General features: G+C 39.5%; 1 protein-coding gene across 1 annotated transcript; it reads right to left on the minus strand.

The window, feature by feature from the left end:
• On the minus strand, positions 1-24,857 carry MYCT1 (MYC target 1). Its single transcript, XM_059467998.1, has 2 exons — positions 24,608-24,857; positions 1-4,376 (listed from the first exon to the last, which is right to left on the minus strand). Exons 1-2 carry the CDS (start codon positions 24,855-24,857, stop codon positions 3,844-3,846), a joined length of 783 nt encoding a protein of 260 aa, XP_059323981.1. The 3' UTR covers positions 1-3,843.
• Positions 24,858-25,087: the final 230 nt, after the last annotated feature.

The raw sequence follows: 25,087 nt of genomic DNA on the forward strand, positions 1-25,087 counted from the left end.
TCCCTTTAAAAACTCACTTTTATTAAGAGACCCAAATGAATACAAAAAGGTACAGATATTTTCCTTGAGTTTTAAGACTTTGTAAGTGTAGTTTCTAAAATATTGATCCCAGTATTTTGAAGTTATATCAATGCCTTCTTCTTTAGTCTGCTCTGGACTTGGCAGAGGTAAATTTCCAATTAGTGTGTTCTTTCTCTTTTTTTTTGTTCCAGAAGCTGTACTGCATCATAGATATCACCTAATTTTATCAAATGCTTATAGGTCAGGGATCTGGCATGTGTCATTTCACCTCTGAGAGGACATTTCCAGTGAGCATAGTTTTCAGTTTATACTTAAAAATGGATTTTGAGATGACTCAAAAGCTTCATGATAAATTACAAGTGACCTTTAAAATGTGATTTGGCAAGAATACTGCATGTTCAGTGTGTTACAGTATGGTCATCAGCAGCTGTCCAAAGAGGTGGTCAGCAGCTCTTCAGTGATGCAAGGTCAAGGAATATAGCATGAGCTACTTTTGTAAATAAGGTAGAACATAAATATTCTCTGACAAAGAGCTGTCAAGTCCTGCCTTCTGTATGAACTCATAATTGGAGTGACTTTTTGTGGATATGGAAAATAACAGGATAGCATTTCTCTTCGTGAAGAGAAGTAGTTCTGCTTACTCAGAACAAGGTGTCGGGATATTTGGATGTTGATCAAAGTTATGCCTATCAGTCCCTGTGTGATTCTGGTAGCACCATTTTATTTGTATTACACGCAAAATAATTGTCAAGTTCAATTCATGCTTGTGAATGCTCTGAAATCTTGAAATCTGCCATAACATGCTGTTTTAATTCAGCTCCTCTTTCTAGTATTTTAAATTGAAATAAAAGATTATTTCATCAAGCAAATATAATATTTTTTGCTTATCAAACACACAATGATTCCTGAATCCAAGTGCTAATTTGGAGGTTGGTCCTGTGCAGTGTGCTTTGGTCCTAATGCAATAAAATGTGCATGAGTCCATTTAAGCATGAACCTTATAGTGATTGCCCTTTTGCTTAAAGCAAGCATTTGCTCGAACACAGTGTGAATTGAAGCCGAAGTACTTAAAAAGCAGTGGATTTAAAACCTGTAAGCACTGTTATTTGTGAGAGACCTTCTCACTTGTAATCCTTTGAAGCTGTCCTCATAGGGCAAATTCTGACCCTGACTTCAAATAACATCTTCAGTTTTGGGATGTTTCCCCACAGAAGCAAAGGAAGGAGAGAGTCCTCATTCACATTTCTAACTGTATCAGCTTGCATAATTAAAGATAATACTCTTCCCTTTAAAGGATCTTTTATGCAAATCACCGTATTCATCATTAAGCAAAAACATGAGCTTGAGATTATAGGATCTAACTTTATTCCACATTCTGAAGCTTCCTAAATGCTTGCAAAACATTTCTTTCAGATGTGAAAACAAGTTTTAGGCTTCTGACAGTCATATTGGCTATGCACCAAACATGTGGTTTTTTAGTCTCCCTAATTCAGGGCACATAAGAAATGTTTCAATATCCAGTGTAGATTTCAGAAGGAAAAAAAAGTACAGTGCATTTAAGCTTCCCTCTTTACAATGTTTACTAAATACAGTATAATACAAGTAATAATTGTGTAATAATTGTGCTGTGGAAAGTTCTACTGTAATGTAACGTGCACTTACAATCCAGAAGTAAAAATTTACTCATCTAAAATGATTTCACTCTCAAGGAGCAAGCAGTTTTGGCCAGCTGGGTGCACGCTGGGTACAGAGCTGGTGGGGTAAGTTGTCCCTTCCACAGTCCATAAAACCCACTAAACAAAGGGAGCCTTCTTGAATTCTACTTTTTGTAGGCAGGTTAGAATAGGCTGCATCACCTATTCTATAGGAAGGATACTTTGAACATTTTTTTGCATGCAAAGAAATTCACAGACTCAGAAAAATTCAAAATGTAAAAAAATTATTAATGAATGAAAAAGCATAACTTTCTTTCTTTCTTTCTTCAGAGGACTGCTATTTTGAGTCTGTAACCTGTGATCAGCCAAATGCAGTGTTACAATCTTATCAGCAAATTCTGGGTGTGCTAGAACCATAGTGTCCACAGTGAAACATTGTGTAAACTCTGTAAATGGTTGTTCTTCTAGCAATGACATACATCTCTCCAGATGTGCTGCACACTAAAAATAAAGCAATGAAATCCAGACAGTAAATAGTATGCAAAATAATTTGCCTTTACAATAAGGAATACTTGTTGTTTACAGTAAATATTGCTTGTAAGCTCAATGTTTTTAGCATTATTTGTGAATGGGTGGATCTTGGGCTGGAATACTGTGGATCAGAGATCACTGCTAGAGTATCCCAAGGGATGCTGACCTCAGCAAAGGGATGCATGCTGCCAGTCTCCAAAAGCCTGGAAAATCTGGGAGATGCTAAGCGTTTTGCCCATTCACAAAAGCTGCTGAATCTTTGTCTCTCCCAGAAGAGAGACAAGAACTTGTTCTCCCTGCAGAAGCCCCCTCAGAATCAGGAGTCCTGAGGCTGGTATTGCCCAAGCCTTTCAGAAACAGCAAGCATATTTGCAATGTGGCGAGTGGACAGCTCCTCTACTTGTGGAAATTCTTTACCCTTAATTTGAACATGAAAAATTTAACAGGAAACTGATACCATATGACTTAATTTGGGTCCCATTTGTCTGTTATTTCCAAATCCTGAACATTTGTCATATCACTGCAATTAGTCTCCACTAAGCCAGGGGTTAGCTTGACATGACACACATATAAAAGTCAAGAATTCATGTAAGCCTCAACTAAATACTTCATCTTTATCTTCATATCCCAATTCATTATACAAACCCTGTATTCAGCCACAGATGTCTAAAATCTTGTTTTACTGAAAGACAAGATTTCAGTGAATAAAAGAAAGAATTAAACGTTGGTACAATTTGAGAAAAAACATTTGAAATAAGGAAATGACTAATCCCATAGGAAATCATGAAACTTAATTAAAAAATAGTTGTCATTCATACTGCTTATCTGGATAGCCAGAGCTAGAAAAACGAAACACGAGGAGCTCTGCCCATACAGCCTCAGCGGGTATTAAAACATGACTACCTGTTCTGCTGGCTGCTGACAGAAAAGCCTTTATAATTGTTATCATGCATTTAGTATGTTGTTCAAAACTTTGTTCATGAAGCTATATATACTTCACAATTTCTTTTTCCCGCACTGTGGGGAATTTGAAACAAGCATCCCCAATATGGAGTCTTTTCAGAGCAGATCTTTGCAATCAACAGAACAGGATGTCTACAGCAGCCAGGACTGCATCCTCTATGAGGTCTGCATCTAAGGTCCCTCAAACTGAAGGTCTTCTGGGATTATGGCAAGAAAGTGTGTAACAGGAGGTACTCTCTGAAAATGTAACAAAAACATGTGAAATCAAAACTTCTTAAAACAAAAAAAGGAACTGTGACATTTGCATTGATGTGCTGTGTATATCAGTAATCTCTAGTATCATGTTTCTTCAAGAAATTATTTCGTTTTTATGCGGCAGCATTTTTCCCTCTAAAATGAAGAGACAATGGCTGCAATTAAAGATACAACACTATAAATATGCAAGCATACATCAGAGCAGTAAATAAAAGCCAGCAGTGCACAGACAAGTGATCTCTCAAACAGAGGGATGTTGGGCTCCATGAAATCACTTCTCAATGCCTCTTGGCCAAGTATGTCCCCTCTGCAGCTGCAGACAGAGACTTCTCGGAGATCTTCATCATGCACAGAAAATTGTTGAGATAATTGAGGTTACTCCTAAGATGCACATGCGTGTTTGCAGCGAGGACGAAGCTCAGGATTCTGGGAAAGCTTTTATGATGGTTTCATAGGCGGGAGGCGGGGTTTGCGTGGAGTGGCAGATGCGGAGGTTGTTGTTAGACCAGTGGAATTCAGGTCGACTCAAGCTGTTGGTGGTGCTTGCCGCGAGGGTTGTGGTGGTGTTTGTGGGAGTGAGGGTGATCAGCTGACTGTTCGTCTCCACGGGCAGGGGAGGACACTGCAGGAAAGGGTGGAAGGTGGATGCACGGAAGCTGGACTTCCTGGGGAAGGAGTTGGCCTGCTCCAAGGAGGCTTGCCGCTGGAAGGTCAGGCTGGCCAGGCTGAGGTTGCTCCGACGTTCACAGCTGCTGTTGCGGTAAAATCCAGTCCTGCCGGCAGTGTGGCCATGGGAGGAGGGTCTGGACCGACGGCTGAAGGATGAGGGGCTCCCCTGGGAGATGTGGGCACTGGCTCTGCGGCGGGACAGGCAGGTGAAAAATGCCCAGATGATCCCTCCAATCACCAGTCCAATCACCATGGACACTGTGAAGGCTATTGTTATCTGCTCTGAAATACAGCAAAAATTTATCTCAAAGTTAATGAAGTAACTCTGAACCATATTCCTGCAAGAGAATTAATTTAAAACGCCAACCTCCTTAAAAGATGAAATGGCCCTTAGGTCTTAGTAACACATGAACTTCACAACACATACACAACAGTTGAGGGTGCTCTTACTGCACAGTATTTTGGTGTTTTGTGGGGTTTTGGGGGTTGTTTTGGTGGTTTCAGTGTTTTGGTGGGGTTTGGGGTTGTTTTGGTGTTGTTTTTTTTCTTTTTTTGGTTGTTTGTTTAATTTGCATAATTCAACAACACCCAGAAAATAACATATATTTAATATCAGTTTCTTTACCAAGGCAAGGAAAGTCTTCAGCCTTTCCCAGAATCAGCCACTCATCAGCTCCAAGTGTTATAAAACTGCCAAGTATTTCCTTCTCTGGGCAATAGGAGGTGAGAATTTATGCAGACTGGTCCTTCTGTTATAGACCTTTATGTTCTGTGTGTACGTGTTTGCAAACCCACCTATTAAGACAGCGATGTACCCTCTGCCATGCTCTTAGTGGAGTAAGCTCTGTATTTGTTACGACATGAGAACACTTCCTAGCCTTTTACTGCTGAGCAACAGATAGTTTAAATTCTCACAGTAATTAATGTAAATGACTACATCCTAAATAATTTTGGCCAGAGATAGCCATTTGTAATACTAAGTCTCTTTAATATTTCCTATCCCAAATGACCAATTTAAAGATGGATTAATCTGCCATTAAGAAAAGTAAATTTCTAGCTCTTTTAGAAATGTTTTCAAGGCCTACAAGATCTGAAAAAAAGCAAACAGAAAAACAAAACTGATGCCTAGGATTGTTTTGCACACAGTCTCACAGGATGGAGAGATGTGCTTTTTCTTTGTATATTTCTAAGAAGAGGACAGTTACTTCAGAAAACTTCACTTGGTTTGCAACTGAGCACCAGCATTATTGCTGTTGTAAAAAGTCCAGAGATATACTTGTAATCCTGGATAAGACTGAAATAAATGCAAAACCTTTATAGATCCTCTCAAAATTCAAGAAGGGTTTGGATCTAAAACAAGAAGGAACACTATGTTGACAACTGGTGGAGCAAAGAGGGGATAAGCAAAAAAATATCCATGGGACACCTTGAAACATGTTTGTTCTGTCTGTACTGTTCTCTCATATTTGTGAAGCATTTTTGTGAGAAAGCAAAATGTGTTCATTAGATAGAGGAAGGTGAGTAACTCCTAGAGCATACTGAACAGCAGGCCCAATAACACTGTGCCAGACAGAAGGTATTAACTCCAGGACTGGGATGCACACATTAGAGGCCAGAAAATGTGAGCTGAGACTAGGCTCAGAATTTTCTAGCAGCCACTAAAGAGTTTCCCCTGAATTTATGGTGCTGTACAAACAGTCATTCCCAAGAACTATAATAATGACAGTGCATCTGAGTTGTGGGACTTGGCCAAAGCAGGCGCTGAGGATGCAAGGAGAGTGAGCAGCCTGAGTGATGGCTATGGAGAGCAGCCAGCACACCGTGAAGAGGGAGGAGAGGTGCCAGGCAGGACTGACTTGCAGACAGAGGCACCTCAGTACTGGCACCCTGGAACAGATTTTTTTAAGTCAACTCTTAGCTTAGGACAAGACACTTCAGGAAAGGGGAAAGAAACATTATCTTTGCTTCCAGTACAAGAAATGTACATGTTTATTGGTTAATTGCACTTTAGGAAGCAGTCATTATTATCTTCCTTATCTACCTTCTTACTCTTCTCCCTTCAGGGAACAATTGCTCGTGCTGTGATTCATACTTGGAAGGCTCACAATCCTACTGTTCCTGGCCTGTAACCTCTGCTTTCAGGTAGGCCTATAACATTATCCTTTCAGAATGAAGACTGGCAAGGATAATGCATTGGATATTGTTGCAGGGGACTGCTCCCTCTCAGGAGCACTTTGGTGTCCTTTCATTCCAAGACAGATCAGTCTTGACCCTAAAAGACAAATTTTCTTTAAGCTCTAACTTCTACAACTCAAAAACTTTTGCCTGGACACACTAAAGACAAAGGGTGACTGCCCTGTCAGCTTTCTGCAAGAGCCCACAGGCAGCACCCTGCTCTACAACTCTTGGCTTCAGATCAGATCACTCATCAGCAGCCTTCTTCTTACAAGCTCAGTATGATTCTTCCCTTTATAAAACATCTTTAGAGACACAGCAGGACTTAGTGTGCCCCTTTTGGTCAGGAATAGCTTATTATGCCATTTTAATAGATTGAATACATTATGTTACTGCAAGATCCTACTCATACTCCCAAAGGTGGGAAGGGAGAGCCAGGACTGGGTGACCTCCAGTTGAATAAACCCCAGGGGGAGTCCTGAAGACAGCACTTCCCACGCACTACTGCTGTCCCTGCATGGCTATGGGAAAGCAGAGCAAGAAATAATCCTTTCTTGTGCTCATTTCTTCTGCACTTCAACTCAAATGCTACTTGGGTTATATTTGAAGCTGCCAAGGAATTCCCCAGGCACAGGGCTCTGTGTTGCCACTGGATGTCCCGGCAACTCTTTGGGCTCTCAGCTGGCAAAGGGGATCTCCATGGGGTTCAGCAGCCACCAGTGTAAGCAGAAACACAGCAAGCAGCACAAGTGTACCTGGCTCTGGGGTTGCATACATTGTTCCTGTATCTCTTGAGTCATGATTTGTACCACCTGCACAATCTAACCAGAATTTCACACTGTTAAAAGCAGATAGGGGAATTGACAAAAGTATTGAGTGCAGCTCTTCAGTCCTTCCCACGTGCTGTTCCCCTGTGCTGGAGGTACAGCACAGACAATTATCCCTTTGGATGATGGCGTCATTTTCTTTAACTTGTTTAGTCCTTTTATTTCTCTATCTCCATTTATGATGGAAAAATCGAGGGTCAAATTATTCCCTGATGAAGCACAGCTGGGTTTACACTGACTATTTCAGTTGCCAGGACTCCATATGCTCTCTTTTCCCTTTGTACCTACATTTAACACCCTTGGTTCTTATTACAGAAATATCACTAGACCCATTGGTTACAGACATTTCATTTTTTCTCATCCCAAAATCTCACTGAATTCAGTTGGAACTGTGGGTCACTATTGGGCAAAACTCATTCTTTGCTTACTCCCTGCAGAAGATGAATTTCACAGAAATGTAATTCCATTCTAAAACCTTATATTGTAGAATTGTAAATCTATGCCCATTGATTTCCTCTTTAGAATGTCCAACAATAACAGCCCTGAGGTACATTGAAGAAAATATTATCAAACAGAGAAAAAGATCAAAGGCAGAGTGGGACTTGCTGCACCTGGGATTTTGAGTGGAACAGCTGGCCTTCACCAAATTGTTTTTCTCTTCCTTAATCTGGGCAGCGCCAGAGCAGAGCTAGCCTTCAGGGGAGTCAGGATGACACTGATACAAAGTGTCTCCCAAGGGGCCATTGCAATAACTCACGGTTTCCTGAGAGCTGTGCCTGTCATTCTGTCCTCTGCTTTTAAGGAAAACAGTAAAATGAAAGATCTGGGGATAAGTTAGGGATGCTGCCAATAACAACAACTACCCAGGGCCCAGTCCCCCAAATATGTTTTTGATCTGGATGTTTTCAGGCTGCAGCTCATTGTGCCACAACGGAAAAGATTTGATAGCTCACCTCAGTCAATTCTCCACTCTCACCTGTAACACCAGCTGAGGTGAAGAACAAAGGCTTTTAGCAACAATGCAGGACAGACTTTGAGGTACAAAGTCAGAAATGAAGGGCTAAGGTAAAAAAGCAATTGGATATCTTAGCCACTTTTCTATCTGTGGGACTTCCAAATGACCATACAAAAAAGGTTGGTATTTCAGAACCCACAGTAACACCCATAACTTCTTAATGTTACCCCCAGATCTGAACATCAAGTCAGCACATTTGTCAGCCCAACATCTATCCAGATCAGGCAATTTCTTCTGAAGTCTCTCTGTTTCCTCATCTCTAGTTTCTGCATGCAGTGTTATGGAAATGCAGTACTACAGGTTTGTGCAGGGGATTATTGCATCTGCTGTGAAAAACTTTTTCTTGGTCATTGAAGCTTTCTTTAAAAATTTCATAACTTTCCATCAACTATATATATTAAGGAATGGCATATATCCTATCAAATCAATAACTTCTGGCAAGTGCTTATCTCCTGACAGAATCCATACTGGAGAAATTTAGACACAATTTAGACATCACATTAGTAACACGTGATGACAGACTGGCTGATAAAATGTTTTTCCTAGTACTGGGCCCTGAAAATTTTTTTCCCATCTGGCCTGGACATCTGAAGCAGAGTCAACCAAAGGTAGCTCATACCAATCAGTAAGTCTTGTCAGAAGTGTACTGTGTTCTCTTCTTCCTCCCTTTGGGTTTACCTCACCAAAAAATAGCAATACAATCCCTATTTCAGTCTCTGAAATACTCAAAATCTTCATCAAATAGATTTGATTTTTGTGATAGAGTATCCTACTTCTATCATGTAGGCTTGCAGGATTCTTGCAGACATATCAGGACAACTTTTTAATTCTGTGAGTTCCATTTTCACATCAGCCATCCCTTTGAATTCAAAACACATTTGTGTTGGGGATTCATTTTCCCATGGAATCTCTCTCTTGCCCTCAGCTCTGGCTGCAATGAGCTGCAATAGGAGTTTGTTCCTTGACCTCAGGAAATCCTTGGGAGCTGTATATTTCCTATACCCTTATGGTAAGTTCCCCAAGGTGTAAAATTAAGATGGGCACAGGATCTTCCTTCCCCCATGCTGACAAATATATACTTTGGAAAACTTTACAGCTGGCCATAGTGAGAGAGTAGTACCTTTCAAAATCATGTAAGCAGCGCCCCCAGTGAGAGCATCTCAGAGCATGAACCAGGGTAGGGTGGAGGAAGACAGGAGAAAGTACTGAATGCAAGGGAAAGAGAAATGGAAAAGACTCTTTTTGCTAGCTCTCTCTCCTTTATGCGATGTCATATGCCAGTTCCTCAAAACTTGTTTAAGTTGGTAAGCATTCCTCTCCCTACATGCACACACATTTGCACCAACAACTTCAGCTTGCCTTGCCCCAAAGCTGAAAAGTCTTGGTAACTAGAAGGGGGTTTGATTTCAAACATGAAAAAATCAGCTCAGCCTTTTTTTTTACCGAGATGATCTTTTCCCAAAATGAAAGCTCGGTGGCAAAAGCAGGTATAAAACACATGCAAACCAGGAGGGGAATTCATCCCTCACTCATCCATTGCTCAGCTTAGTATAGAGCACCAGCTAGTGTACTAAAGCATGAATTGCATTCCACATATTACAAAGCTGTTAACCTGATAGTATCAATGGTTCAGACACTATTTTTGAGGAGTCTCAGGTTTCAAGCGAGGTTCAGCTGTCATAAGCAGACCATCATAGCACAGTCTCTTCTGTGCAAAACCAGAGTGGAGCAGCCAGGGTTCATCAGAGCTTGAACAAACTCACAGCAACTTCCTAACAGCTCCAGTGCTAAGGTCAGCTCCTTGTCTGAGCAGCCAGGAGCCACTCTGGCAGTCACACTCACACCACCAGAGCTGGGACAGAAGCCCTTTCACAGCTACACCCCCTGACCCACACAGTCAGGCCAGCTCTCCTTACCAGCTCAACCCCTGGTGTCCCGCAACAGAGTCTCAGAACTCTAGATCCTAAAAATCATTTAATCATGCTGCAATAACTAAATAACAAAGTAACAGCTTTAGCCTCCAAGAAGGGACCCAGAACAAAGGAACCTCTAGGCTTTTATGCCCTCATAGTCTAAGGGTGGGGAAATCTGGGGGGCTTGGCTCCTACTGTCTCCAAGAGTCCAAGTCCAATCCTGTGGCCCTTTTTATGGCAAAGGATCAGCAGGTCATGGGCTCCTGCCTTGGGCTCAGCCTCCTGCCCCCCTGAACACAGCCTGCAGCTGCACCCAGAGCTACCTGCACTGAATGGATTCCTCAACAATAGCAAATGTACATCTCTAATCTGGACAGGCTACTCATCCTCATGCATCCCAGGCAGTGAGTTTGGAAATGAAGTACACCTGGGGCCCAAAGAGCCACCACTTCTTCGCACTGCAGAAGGCTTGAAGCGATTAGCAACACTTCATCTTTTATGCTGGTTCTACCAGCTCAAAGAAATCATTTTAAAGCTGGGGCTAGTATCAGTAGCCAGCTCCTGTGCTACTGTTGTCATGCTGAGCTCGAAAAAGCAATTTCTTTATATCTGACAAGTGTTTATATTGCTATCTTCCCAATTGCCACTAATTGTGTTACCAAAACAGCCTCTCATTAATCATTTGTAGGCAGCCCATGATTCAGTTGGGTGGATGAATCAGTTGCTGCGTAATATCAGCCAGCTGTGATCTTAGTCATGGCAAAACTTCAGAAAACTTCACACATGACTCTTGTAAGATGACTGAGGGACAGGCTGCAGCACAAATTGGTTCAGGTGGTTGAGATGCCCAAAAAACAGAATCTGTAGAGGAAAATTAGCTGAAAGAAAAGCAGACTGTGCAGGCATAAGAACTAATAAGTGAGATAGAGTTGCTGCCAGAAATACCAGAGCTCTGCATTCAGATACACTTACTAAAGGGATGTTTTATTCAGCCTGTGCTACTGCAAGATTATTTTCTACAGAAACAGAGTAATTCTCCCACTTCACTTAATAACAGGCTTTTTTATGCCCACAGCAGATAAAATAAGAAGTGCTGAGTTTAAAATAAAGCAAAGGAAATTAAAAATCTGTTTCTAACTATGAGAACAGGTAAGAACTAGCATAGATAATCCAGGCATGCAGTGCATCCACCCCCAGTAAAGATTTTAAAAAGCAACATCAGTCAATCCTGTTAATCCTGTCTTGAAAACAGAAGGTAGAATAAATGACAGCTCAAGGTCCACACTGACATAACTGTGAAGTTTCTAAGATTTTCATTGATCAGGTAAGCAAACGGGCTCCAGAAGCATGAGAAAAATTATTAATTAAATGACAAGTTAAAAAAAAAAAAAAAGGTAGTCCGTGCTTTTGTATTAATGCTCCCTTTGAAATGTAGAGGGGCTGGTTGTTCATCAGAAGGTTAACTTCACAATTGAGGAACTATCCAGGAACAAGATTGCCCTCTGCTGGAAACTGATGCTGGAAATCGAAACTATACAGAAATCGCCTTCATTCCGGTAAAACAGGAAGCCAGAAGAAAACTATCGAAAAACATTCCAATGGAAGATTACAGAGATGTTCTTAGTACCTCAAAAACCAGAAAAGTTCTGAATTGCATCACCATAAACACTTAGGACTAGATTTTGCAGAGGCTTTGAAAGTGAAGTAAACCAAGGCACAGCAAAAGTGTTCAGAAGTTTAAAGATGTAAAGCTTGCACAGTTTTGTACCTTGATGCAAATATCTGTGATCATGGAGGAGCATAAGGCTAAGTCTATTCTTAAATTCATATTTCTTGACATCCACAGTGATGTCCAGAATGATCTTCATGGACCAGAGTACATTTGCTTTGATTACTAATATAATTCATTGTGATAAAAAGCCAGAGGAGTGGAATATGCCATCTCAATATCCCACAAACCAACTCAGAATTAATGATGTTCCCTTGATATTACTGGCAGTAGATTTTTACTGGAATGACAAATAAAGAGTAATTGCAAAAATCAGAAGGAAGCATCTAAGATAGAGATGTCAGCATGTTTAATTTAATGCCTTTGGCACAAATATGTAAAACAAAGCAAAGATTCCTTCAGGCATACTTTGCTACCATTTGGTTTCATTGTGATTCCTAATGCATTACAAAAGCAGTAATAGAGTTTGATCATTTCCGCATATGCAGCGAGCAATCCTCTGGCCAGACATTCTTACCCGCCTCACAAAAGCACAGCTAAGCTGTATGGCCTCTGCATAAACCTAAATCAAACACTAAATCACAATCTGACACAGCACAGTATGACATTAGACTTATTACTTAATTGATTAAAATAGTTTACACCTGAGAATAAATATCTCATAAATGAACCTTAAAATTATTCAGAATTTTCTAAAGCTCTTAAAATTAAGGATGAAATATTGAAATATGTAGCCTAGATTTAAAAAAAACAGATGTAGAACATAGCACAAGGATTTGAAGGGGTTATTGGGAAGAATGTGAGGAATATATAGAAAATATCCTCAGTCCCACCATAGTAATTCTTTAGTCAGTGCCCGATCCACACACAGCTTCAGGTGGAGCCTGTTATTACTTTAAGAACCCACAAAAGCCAGGAAGTACACTGGAAGCCCAAGCCTTAGAAGAATATAGAGAAGAATATTTCAAAAGATTCAGAGTGAGAAGGCACACTCTGAGTGCCTGGAGACACTAGCTACACTAGAAAAGAAGGGCGACGTTTCAGCCTTCCCAGTGCATCCTATACACGGTGGCTCCCAAGGCCGTGCTGGCAATGGTGCTGAAAGCTCTGCTCATGTCCCTCTGAGCTCAAGAGTCCCTTTCTGTCACCTGAGAGGCAAGACCTTGTTTCTGCTCCTTGCTTTTGGCACTGCAATCTCTCTCCCTCTCCCCCTACAACCTGCTCATCTGTTTCCCTGTTTCCCAGGAGAGGAGCAATCTCCCCTTTACAGTTCCACACCTCTTACTCTCCATTTTGAATGCACATAATGTATTTAGCAAAGTATTGGAAGGTAACCCTTCCTATGGCAGACAAATTGGAATTAGATGATCTTGAAATTCCCTTCCAATCCAAACCATTCTATGATTCTACCAATTCAAATCATTCTATGATTTTATGATTAACATATATAAAATTAATGAAACATGTAGCATGGTGTCTTGGCAGAAGCTGAAGAAAATCTACTGAGGCTCAAAATTGTGAAGTTTCTCCAAAAGAATCCTCTCTCACTCATAACATAGTGCTTTCGAAATACTTCCACAGTGTGTTCTGCTGACAGCTGACTTCTGCATTACTTGTTCAGAAATAGACATTATTGAAAATACTGCTTACTGCTCTATTTACAATCTCATTATTTTTTGAAATTGCTAAAACAAGGACCTTCTTCAGGTGAAAATTTAAAAAGATGTACAAAGTCAACGAATGGAAGGAAGAGCTGTTTGTGAACTTTGCTGAATACTTTTCTAAAGTATTCAATAAACAAGTATTCAAGGACTATGAATAGGGATCTGTATTTTTTTTTCACTACAGTATTACCTGACCTACAACCAGAAATAAAAAAAAAAAATCTCCTGATTCATGTCTTCCTCTGGAAACAGGTGTAATAGTGAGCATTTTGAGAACACAGAAGTATGTTTATATGTGATAGTACTGTACTCTTCAGTTACATACCTGAGGTTCAAAACCTGACCTTTCTTTGTCCCAGTACTTTCTGGGTGAACATCAGTCTGTTTGGGAGAGTGCACCAAATATTTCTATGAACATCTATATCAGTTTGGGCTAGGGGATCCAATTAGGCAGCAGTCATAAAAAGTCTGTGCAACCACAGGCTAAGAAATGCTGACATAATTTCTAAATGAATGGATCACTGATCAGGAGTATTAGTCAACTCTTCCTGCCCCAGGACAATTGATCCAGGCTGGAGACTCAGTATGAAGTGGGATGTTGTGCTTGTCTCACATGAGACAGTAGTGTCTGAGATGCTGTATTTTTACCAGGCTGGCCCAGGTCCTGCTTCCCTCAGATTCCTACACTTTCCAATTAACAGAGTCATCAATAGCTTCCTTCTGTGTTTATATTGTGCCTGCATAACTTATGCACTTCCCACAGAAGCCACGTGTTTGCTGGGTTGATTGACCTTCCCTTCCCTAGATAACAGAGAGGTGGTATTGATGTAACATAATTTTTAAAAGCAAAAAGTTTAAAATTAACAGATGTCACTCAAATGGTGAAACAGGTCATAAGTGTGTGTTAGGATGCTGGATTGTGAAAGCAAATGTCCAAAACAGGGAATTAATTTTCTTCTGCAAATAAGGTGCTGGAGAAGCAAGGCAGAGTCCTCTGGTGAGAAATAGAAACTGCCATGGCTCTTTCCTTCAGCAAGCATTTGTCAGATCCCAAAGAAGTTTATATGTTATATTAAACCAACTATTTTTTTTCCTCTCCCCCATTTATTTTGCTGAAAATTTCCCAGATGTTATTTCATAACAATGCTCTATATATTTGTATCGTTGATGGAATTTGGTTGTGGTTATTTAACAGATAAATCTTAAAATACGATTGTCTCCTCTTCAATATGTGAAAATCAAATTATTGTATTTCCTGCCTCTTCAAGTAGAAGGGAATAAATTGTGTTAGAAAAATAATTTCAGATTGCTTGGTGCAAACTTCGGTACAATAAGAACAATACCTTTCAAAATCAGAATAAGTAGATTTTTTGTATAAGTGAAACTTCCTCCTTGTGAAGCAGGGGAAAATGAAATTGTTGATAAATGTTGATAGTCTTTTCTGACTAGTTCAAAATTTTCTTTTTTTTTTTTCCAGACAAAAGGATATGGCTATTGAATGAAAATAATTTTAGTAAGAAAAAGATTCAGTCTTGAGCCCAAATTTTGCCTTGTGCTTCTGTTTTATTGATTTTGGACATTTCATTCCCCCTTCATGCTTCAGATTAATCTTCTGTATAAGGGAGGTGGTACCACACACAACCAGTCATAAGGCTCATAAAGATTTTAACAAATATTATAAACTCATTTTACTCCTGTTTAAAATGAATTACAATGGTAAAATGGGAAATTGCGTATAAATACAGAGCATTTTCCTTCAATAAGTTCTGCAAGAAGAACTGAGGCAGGACCATGGCACCCGCAGTGTGCTGACCAGCAGTTGTGAGTATGAACACTCTCAGGCTCTAGCAGGTGACCATGCAGCCTCAGGGCATTTGTCCTGGGGAGAGCACAGAGCCCTAAGTTGCTTTGGTTTGTGACACTTTCACATTCCAAAACATTCCCTGGTGTAGTGCTTGAAAGAAGAAATAGACTTTGTTTCCTACAGACCAGATTTCTGCATTTGGTGGGTAAAGAATGATGCTTCTGGCAGCTCGTGTAACAACAAGGAGCACCATATAATCAGTCAATAATGTAGGTGTAATTGCTAAAATGTGTGCATGCTGTGTGCTTGATTATCATTTAAATAATACTCTGAAAAACCTTTTCCTTTTCTTTGTACTACCTCAGGTTTGTGTCCTTCCTGCTAAAGATGGCAAAGCATTTGATAAATCAACGGCTGCATAGTGGGGTGGGTAAAGCAGAAAAGCAGTAATGGGATGCCACAAAACACAGCCTGAGGATGACAGACTCACTTTAAAAGAATAATTTATATACCAGGAAGAAATCGTGCTCCAAATAGACAGAATGCAAGAATAAGACAGGTTTCTTCTCTTTGTGACATAGTTTGTTGCTTTCATCCAACTACAGTAATAATATTCTTTTCTTTGGGCTTGCCAGAATAAGGACAAAGAAAAAAATAAGTTCCTCATTAGTATCTACTTTTATCTCTCTGACAGGCTTGCACATAAGATCTTGGAATGCATTTACATATTAACTTTTTCAGTCTAAGCCTCTCTCAGTCAGACTTTCTCAATACCTGACTATTGTTATGGTCCCCTTCACTTCAGTAATAGAAGCCAAAACTTTCATGTGTTCATCAAATCTTTTACCTGATAGAAAAATACACATAATGATAATAAATTTGGGATAGTTTGATGATTCTTGCCCTTCAGAAGACAGTATATGACTTCTGAAGCAAAAAGCAAGGCCACTCCAACAAACAGTACTGCCATGTACAGGAGAAGTCTTAGTGAAAAGTTGCATACAGATCAGCTCTTCCCAAACATAGCTGAGGATAACAGGAACATGGGATATCTTGAAGCTGAGAAGGGGAAGATGAGCAATGCCTACATTTTTAATTACATAATGATCATGGATTTATTTCTTTTTTTATATGAAAATATTTCTGGAGGACTTCAGATGAGGAGCTAGGGACCTTGAGTGTTACAAAAGAATAAGATTCATTTCTGTCATGCTGGCACTGCAGAGCTGATGTTCAAATGCAGTTGCTGCCATTGCTAACGCCTCACCATCACATGCTGCCTTTTATCTTCCACACCCTTGTTGCCACTGCTCTCAGAATCACCACTATTTATATGACTGCTGTGTCCTCTTTGAGTCCCTGGCCCAGGCTGCTCTGCTGCTGCCTTGTGACCCATCCCAAGTCAGCCCAGGGGAAGTGGAAAGGGGAAGATCTTCTGGTGAAACTGACCTGATAGATAGGACAATAAAGTCTTCCTTGTAGAGATCTTAACAGATTGAAGCAGAGGAAAGGTGGTGGGTTTCACTTGCCCTAGAGGTTTTCTGGCAACCATGTTTTCTGTTCAAATTATGTGGCATACTTAAATCAACTTCAGACTACTTGATCACTTGATATGTGATTTATTTATGTGATATTTTCTATATCTCTATCAGAGGATTGTCATGAAGATCAGTGTCTCATCTGAAGTGGAAAAGAAAGCAACTGAAATATCTGTAGCTCTGGAAGCCATGCAGCAAAAGTTACTCTGATGCTGCTGGGCCTGTGAGGATGCACAATCCTACAGCCCTTTCCAAGAGGGGGGGAAAAAAAGGCTGTCTTAGTTCTTATAAAGGTGAAGCTGAATTTTACTGGTGTTGACCTGTGTTCTCAGGGTCTGTCTGACGTCCCAGTGTGTGCCATTTGCAACAAAAGCAAAACTGGCCCCTATTCTAAAAACTCTGCTGAGATGTATGGGATTTTCATAGCCCTGATTTCTGCAAATTCAGTGTGCAGGGACATTGCCATAGTTCTTCATCTATATGAACAAGGTTACTCATTTAAGGTAAATACTTGGTGAAGCAATCTGGAACTTAGCTATAAAGCTGTGGCATCATGTAGCATTTCACTGAGGAGCAGGAAGGAGAACATGTGGATACTCTAGATTTAAAGCTGGTAATAAGAAGGGAAACATTTCAAAGATTAAACATTAAAATAAAGATCTCACTGTCTTTCATAGTATTGTTTAAGTGCATCATATTTTATATCTGTGTTGAACATCTGCTTCTCAGCTAAATCTACTTGAAATAATCAGAGTGTTTACAGGAAACCTTTGCAAAGTCAGAGATGTTTTTCTATCTGATCATGTGTCATATTTTACCTCATCATTTTTCTCTTGAGAACATTCTTATGAAGAAGCACAGGGAAATTATCTCTGATTTTCAAATAGGGACCTGAAACATTCTATCCATTCTACCTGATACCATCTATCTTCTCTACCAGAAACCCAACCAAAACCCTGTCTTCTGTTATGCCTATTTCCAAAAACATATTTAAGGGAGTCCAGCTTGTTCTAAGTTCAAGTTGCCTGTAGGAAAATACAACAATTTAATTTCTCAATGAATTTGGGAAGAGTAAAGGTATTTTACTCCATGTTAAGAAACCTGGCTCAGGAGTCTGAATACATTTTGAAGTTGATAAAAATTTCTGATAGGAGAAGTGTGAGAAGGCTTTATGTCACCATTGCCTTTACTCAACACAGCTACACATCCACTAAGCCAGGTATGCTTCCAAGTGTCTTATTTGACAGAATTGGAAATCTGCAGTCCCAAGGACATGATCTGTCCACACAAGACTGACACAAAGGTGTATAGGCATTCCCTACTTCTGCTTGCACTATACCTTCTAGTATGCACTCACACCATGCACACATTTTGCACATACTTTAAGGAAATTTTGCTCTAATTAGTCCATCTGACCAATATCTCCTGGGCTAAGAAACAAGGCTGTATTTTTCAGCCAGTTTTCCTGGCCATTTCATGTAGTGAATTCTCACAGCTTTCTGACTAAACTAGGAAATCCCTCATTATTATTTACTGTTTTATGTTAGACTACTTCTCCATGGGGTTGCCCAAATTCACATGCCACTGACTGATACTAGAATAAAACAATGAGGAAGGCATTTGGATTTTACACCCTTCAAAACAAGGTCTTATTCTACCATCAGTAGATATACTTGGCTTTGAAATAAAAATGCAAGATAAACTGCTATTTGTTATTAGAAGACATAAGAGTACAGAAACATAGTTTGAGTCGTGTAAAATTTTTGCCATTTTAAAGGCTTCATCTTGAATGAGTAAAGGAGAAAAATTTTAGTCAGAAGATGAAAGGTTAGGCAAGCAATAAAGAACTATGACTCTAGGAAATTTATAATTGTAAATCTGGAAGCCTGAGCTACTTATTTGAGTGTAAAAGATAGGTGAGGAGTCAGAAGAAAGGTTTGTTTGCACACAATTAACTCTCATATCAACTCCATCATTATGGACACTGCTCAATGTCTGCTCAACGATTTGAGCCCCTTAATATCATAGACCATGAGCTAAAATCCCAAGCTGCAAGTAAGTCCTGAGCTGTGGATCAGTAGCCCTGATGAGGCAGAATTCAAACTCTGGGATTCAAGCGTTAAGCAGACTTGCTAAAACAGTACTTGATAAAGCCCTCTGGGAAATCTGAGCAGGAAAATGGTTGCTGCAGATATTGTCAGTGTATGCCAGATGGGGAGCTACAGACTCAGTGTGCAGACTGCATTTTACATATATATATGGCTGGCTGTGACACAGGAAAAGTTTTAATACAGGCTCCTGACCAAAGAACTCAGACATATTCCTTCAGATATGTCTGACTTCACCAGATCAATATGGTTCATTCCTTCCTCTGATAGCATTTCCTTAGATCGTTCTGCTCCTTTCCCTCCCTTTCACCATATATTAATGAATTTGACTTGCTTTTCATTTTTATTCTTATTGGGTAATCATAACTGGTTTTTGTATAACATTTTAACTAAATACTAAAACCCAATAAGGTTAAAGAAATTAAAAATTGGCAGTATCAATTATAACTGGAATTCAATTTTCATTTTTTGTCCCCAGTTGTAAGGCTCTATCCTTGCTTTAGGTCTCTGCTTTCTAAGAGTACCTATTATTTTAGAGAAACCTATTATTTTGGATAGGCACTGTAAGGAATTATTCCCTCAAACACTACAACAGGGCAGTATGATGAGGTTGAAAGAAAGTATTTTGCCTCTCACTGTCTCTGTTCTCCTATTGGGGCTGCTTCCAACACAGGAGCCTGTAAAATCTGAAGTCTTCTGACTCCAGCATGATAATTTCAAAAGGAATAAGCTCATTTTTTCACATCCCATTTCCAAACTTTTGTAGGCATCAGTGATCTAACCCAAAGACTCTGCAGAAAGAGATTATATCTCCTGGGAAAAAAATTATTCCCTGTGCTCTGAATTCCTTATGATGTGTGATATAGTGCCAAATATTGCGCTTTTAAAATTACTGGGTTTTTTTCCAAATCACAGAGAATTGACAAAACAAAAGAGATAAACTGTAAGGAAAAACTTCAGGCAATGCAGTGTCTGCAATCACCTTGCTCTATTTTGGCTCATTGCCATGAATTAAAATATCAGGAAGAATGAATGCACGCACTAGGGTGATTTTAAAAAGGGAGAAAAGAGAATTGAATAATAACAATTCAGGAAATACAACCTTGAGGTTGATAGAGCACCTGAATCCAAAGCTCTAATTTTGTTGTGTTTTTCTCCCTCTTTTTTCCAGTTCAACCCTGAAGGTTTTCTCTACAAAGAACAAATCTTCAGTGGTGTAAATCATCTGCAAGTGTTTCTATGTCACAACTTTACTTCCTCCTTTCTGCCAGGAAGGGAGTTGCATTGTCAGCTTATTGAAGTCCTCTGCCAGGATAAAATGCAATGCCAGGATAAAAGCCCTCTGGGTGACTCTGGTTCAAAGACTCTGGTCTTTTTCTGTCATCAAAATAGGAACAGTAGTGGCCTGTAAGAAGATCCCACTGCCACATCTGCTGTCAGGTGCTCCACAGCTGGCTCCAGCCTGCGGTCTTTGTGCATGCACATCTCCAGCAGGACAGCTGGGGCAGGGCCCAGAGCCTTTTTGGCGCTGCTAAAGTGTGAGTGGAAAGTGTGCACAGTACGGGAACAGGAGCAAACAGAATGAGGGCAGACCAGCCAGTGGCTCTGCTGGAAATGGGCTCCCACAGACATCCAAGTGTCAGCCAAGAGGTTTAACCTGCTGCACCACACAGGCCACCACAAATGCTGCTTTTCCTACCTGCAGGAACAGAGCTGGATCTCTTGCTTATGTTTCAACTCTGCCATGAATGCCACTCATGAAGGATCCCAGAAGAGGAATCATGTCCCATGGCTGTCTAGGCTGGACTTTGCAGTACCCAGCAGCTGTGATACTGATTGTGCCAGTGCTGCCCTTGCCAAGTATTACCCCAGTGCACAAAGGGAGTGATGCACAGCCTTAACCACCATTATTGCTACACCAGTAACATGATAAACACAGCATGAGGCATTAGAATATGCTCATCCCAAATGCCAGTTTCGTCAGCAGAGCACATGGTCTGACTTCTTTCAAACAAACAGACACATTTTAATGAGGAGAAGACCAGTGGGTTGAGGGAGGGACAAGGCAAAACTTGATATATTTTAAAACATGGGTGCATTTGTAGCCTATGAGGCCAAGCAATTTTGCCTATAGTGTGTGCCAAGCAGTTTGCAATCTCAAAATGCTGGAAGCCAGCTGATGTATGGCATTATTTCCACACACCAAATAAATAATACCCTGGATTCTGATTCAAGAAAAGAAAAATGTCCTTAATGTTTTAAAGTTATTAAATGTTAATGTTGCATTTTTAAATAGCCACTTGAGTAAAACTAGACTGAAGGGTAGTCTAGGGATCTAACTTAATGTTGATTAAAATCTGCTTGCACTTTTTCTCTCTGCTACTGTCACATTGATCAAATGTACTATTTAAATTAAATTTCCTGATCTGAAATTATATTGCTATCTATGCTGAAGAAATAGGATTGCCTTGAAGACATTTATTGTATTTACTTGTGTGCAACTGAAAATGCTTTTAGGAATTACAAGAAATGCACTCCTGGTTTAAGTGGAAACATCTTTGCTCCCACTGTTATCTTATAAATCAAAATGAACTCAATAAAGTCTATATTAAAACAGTAAAAAGTGAGATTATTTGTTGATGAATGAGTATCAAACCTTGAATTTCTCACTCAGCTATTATTAAGCCTCCTTTTGAAACTAGTAATAAAAAATATAATCCAGACTTTCTGTCTACAGTTACAATGTGATTTCAGCAGTGCTGAAGTTCAGCAGGGACTGCCTTTAAGTGCTTCTCTGCTTACCTCTTCCAAAGTACCATACCATGGATTCCCACTGCAAAGGAAGTGGGCAGCAGCTACAAAGCTTCACAGAAGCTGGCACCTGATAGAAATGAGCTCCTGCATCCTGGCAGAAGCTCAGACAACTTATCTGAAACAGACATGGATATCTACAAAGACTTTGCAAAACATCTGTAGTAGGAAAAAGTTGTAGCCAAGTGAGAGTCAGGATCTAAATTTTTTGCTTACGACACATTACACAGAGGGCATTTGCTGACAGGGCCAGGAATTCTATCATAAACTCATTAAAACAGAAGAACAGTTTAATATTTTTCTTTTCCTAGCAGAAGTGATTTTAGGCCAGCAAAACATGTTTTTTGCGTCCTTTGTTTTCCTCCACTGCATAATTTAGCATTCCAAAACTACTGCAGATTGATGATGGTGGCATCTGAATTCAAAGAAGAATTCCTGCAAGGTCTACAGCTAAGCATTACAGTTATTAACTCTCCAGTCTGCCACTGATTGTAAAGAGAGCTTGCAAAATCAGCTTGTACTGATTTTTTAAAAATATTATAATTTTTAAAGATCTTTGCACGAGAAAAAGGATTTAGACTACTTAGACAACTCACACAGAATGACTTATACTGAGGTGTTTATATCTTATTTTTTCTCAACACAGCTTGCTTAAGGCATGCTTGCACTGGCCTGGAGCAACTGTAAAATTATTTATTTGTGCTCACACATAAGTAAGCAGTGGACAGCTTAGTTTGTTAATTGTTCTAAAATTCTTAGAGTCACTTTTAAGAAGCTATTGTGTGAAGTTATCACTGGAAACTGGACAGCTATAGAAAACAGGATGCCTGTATATTTTCAAGCATAGGAAACCAGTTGTTAGACAATAGATGATTTATAAAATCATAAGAGATTAAATATCATTATGAACAGTTGCTTTGACTGTTTTTACCGCACTGATTTTCTCCTCACAAACTTAGTCCCTCTCAGCAAACATTTGTGCCTATGCTGAAGTTTACACTTTGGCTGAGTCCATGGAAGATGCTGAGAAGTCACACATGCAGGGAGAAGAAATGTATCATGGTAATATAGTAACATTCACTGTACTGCATGGTGGGTGGCTTAGAAAACAGTCTTTAAGCCATGTCCTAAAAAATCAGTTCAAAGCACTGCATTCTTATTTAATAAAGAACTAAATTTTATCTATATCTATTATGTGTAGGTTTGTTTGGTTGGTTTTTTTTTTAACTCAAGTCATGTATTTCCAGGATATCAGGAAACACACTTCTATTGTTTTAAGTGATGTTTCCATACGGTGAGCTTATGTCAGTCATCATCTTCGAACATATACTATAAAGTCACCCTTCCTAGTCTACCATACATGATGTACCTACAGGAAATAAAGAGAAAATTATATTCGCTCCTCTAAAATCTAGCAGAAAAGTAAGAAAAATCTGAGAGGCATCTTCCCTTTCAAGAACCATGAAAGCTCTTCACAAAAACTCCAGTTTCTGAGGTTCATCTGCCGTCAGAGCTTAAGCAGATGGGATGTGGTCAGGGCTGGGTACAGTGTCAGACCAGCCAGGTGAGCAAAGAGGATGAAAGGAGGTGCTGGCCCTTTCAGCAATAAGTCTGACATGATGTGTCCTGCTCTGTGTTGTCAAATGCAGCAAGTTTTTATTCTGAAACAGCCATTTTAGAATTACATCCATCTTCACTGTAAAAAAATGATTGTTGTTCTTCAGAGTCCAGCAGACAACCTCCAGACAAAAGACTCGGAAACAGTAATAACTCTAATTTTTCCACAGTTAATCAAAGTGTTTATCAAAGATAAATATCAGTACTCTACTATTTAGATACTCTTAGAGTACTGATAAATCTCAGTACTCTACTCTAAGAGTATCACTCTACTCTTTAGCCCAATACACAAAAATTAAGTGATTCTTTCGTGGTCTCTCAGTAGGAAAATATATGTGTGACTGCAGGAAGCCTAGATGGCATTCAACAGATTCTTGTTCCTCATAACAAGAAAGAAAAGGGACTTCTTTCCATCCACTGATATGGGGGTTTTTTTCACTCTTTTCCAGTGGCACTTCTGTGCAACTGAAGTTGTATTTAGCTGATGCATATTAATTTTTAGTTTTAAATAGTGGTCAGATTCCTGGAGGGATCATTGCTCAATAGCAATAATATAATAGAGAAAAGCAGATATGTAGTTAATTCTAAGCTAATTGCTAATAAATGTTAAGATTAAATGTAGCAAGCAACAGAAGGAATCTTTGGAGGGAAAGATTTTCCACAGCAATTGCTCGGAATCCTTTAAGATCAAATCAATCTAATTATCCTGAATGAATTTCATTATAACATATACTTTCACCTCACACTGTACATTTCAGTTTATGAACTATTCCCAGATTTGGGTGAAAGAAAATAGCCATAATAGATAATAAACAAAATACAGATTGAGGGGAAAAAAAGGAAAATCTCACCATAAGGCAGCACAAAAATTTACAAATAACTTTTTATTCTGGAGGAAGAAGACTTTATGCCAAATGTTGAAACAGATTTAGCCTTTGCTATCCCATTTTCATCAAGAGATGAAACAGATCATGTCTGCTCTGTAGGTACATCCATTAAGCAGTTGAGAATGTCTGCCTGGTCTGACTATTGACTGAAGTCGGTGGACACCTTTTCAACTGACTGCAGTAATGAACTTTTACAAACAATCAATTTTGCCCTGGCAGCTTCTGTTGTCTTCATTCATTTAAAAAATGATAAAACTTTGTCAAAGAAACATTTGGAAAACAGTCTTATCACTGCAGGAAATACAAAACCTATTCATTACTCTTTGCATCCAAGATTGAGCTTGAAAGTATATACAGGTATATTTTAAGGCAATCCACAACAAATATCTGCATCTACATGAGGAATATAAAATCAATATCCTTACCCCAAAACTTTGGTGGCCATGTGAGTGGAGTAAAAGTACTGTTCCTATCCATAACATCCAAATAGCGAATACAGAATGGTACGTCCACAGAGGAGCAATAGTTTTCTGAATTTTGAGATTTTTGCACTAGAAGCAAAGCTTTTGTGCTGCCACGGAACTGTGTTGTTTGCCTGAAAGGAAATGGATGTATCACATTTCCTGCTTCTGGACTCGAATTAGTAAGTGCTTGCCTTATCTTGGAACACCACATGGTTCCCGAGACAGGGAAGTAGTTTCCTTCTCGTCATTTCCTCAGTCAGAGCAAATTGACTCAGAACAATACCAAATCACCTCCTTCTCTGAAACTTTTTGATAGAGAGATGAAAATTCCTTTCTCTTTCCTTTAAGGATTTTCTATGTTGAAGATATTCCTTCAACACCCAAAAGCACTTGTATATGGGTAGGAGTTTTCAGTAAGAAAGAAATGCATCCAGAGGTTTT

Source organism: Ammospiza nelsoni, chromosome 3, assembly GCF_027579445.1.
Source record: "Ammospiza nelsoni isolate bAmmNel1 chromosome 3, bAmmNel1.pri, whole genome shotgun sequence".
Taxonomy (NCBI): Eukaryota; Metazoa; Chordata; class Aves; order Passeriformes; family Passerellidae; genus Ammospiza; species Ammospiza nelsoni.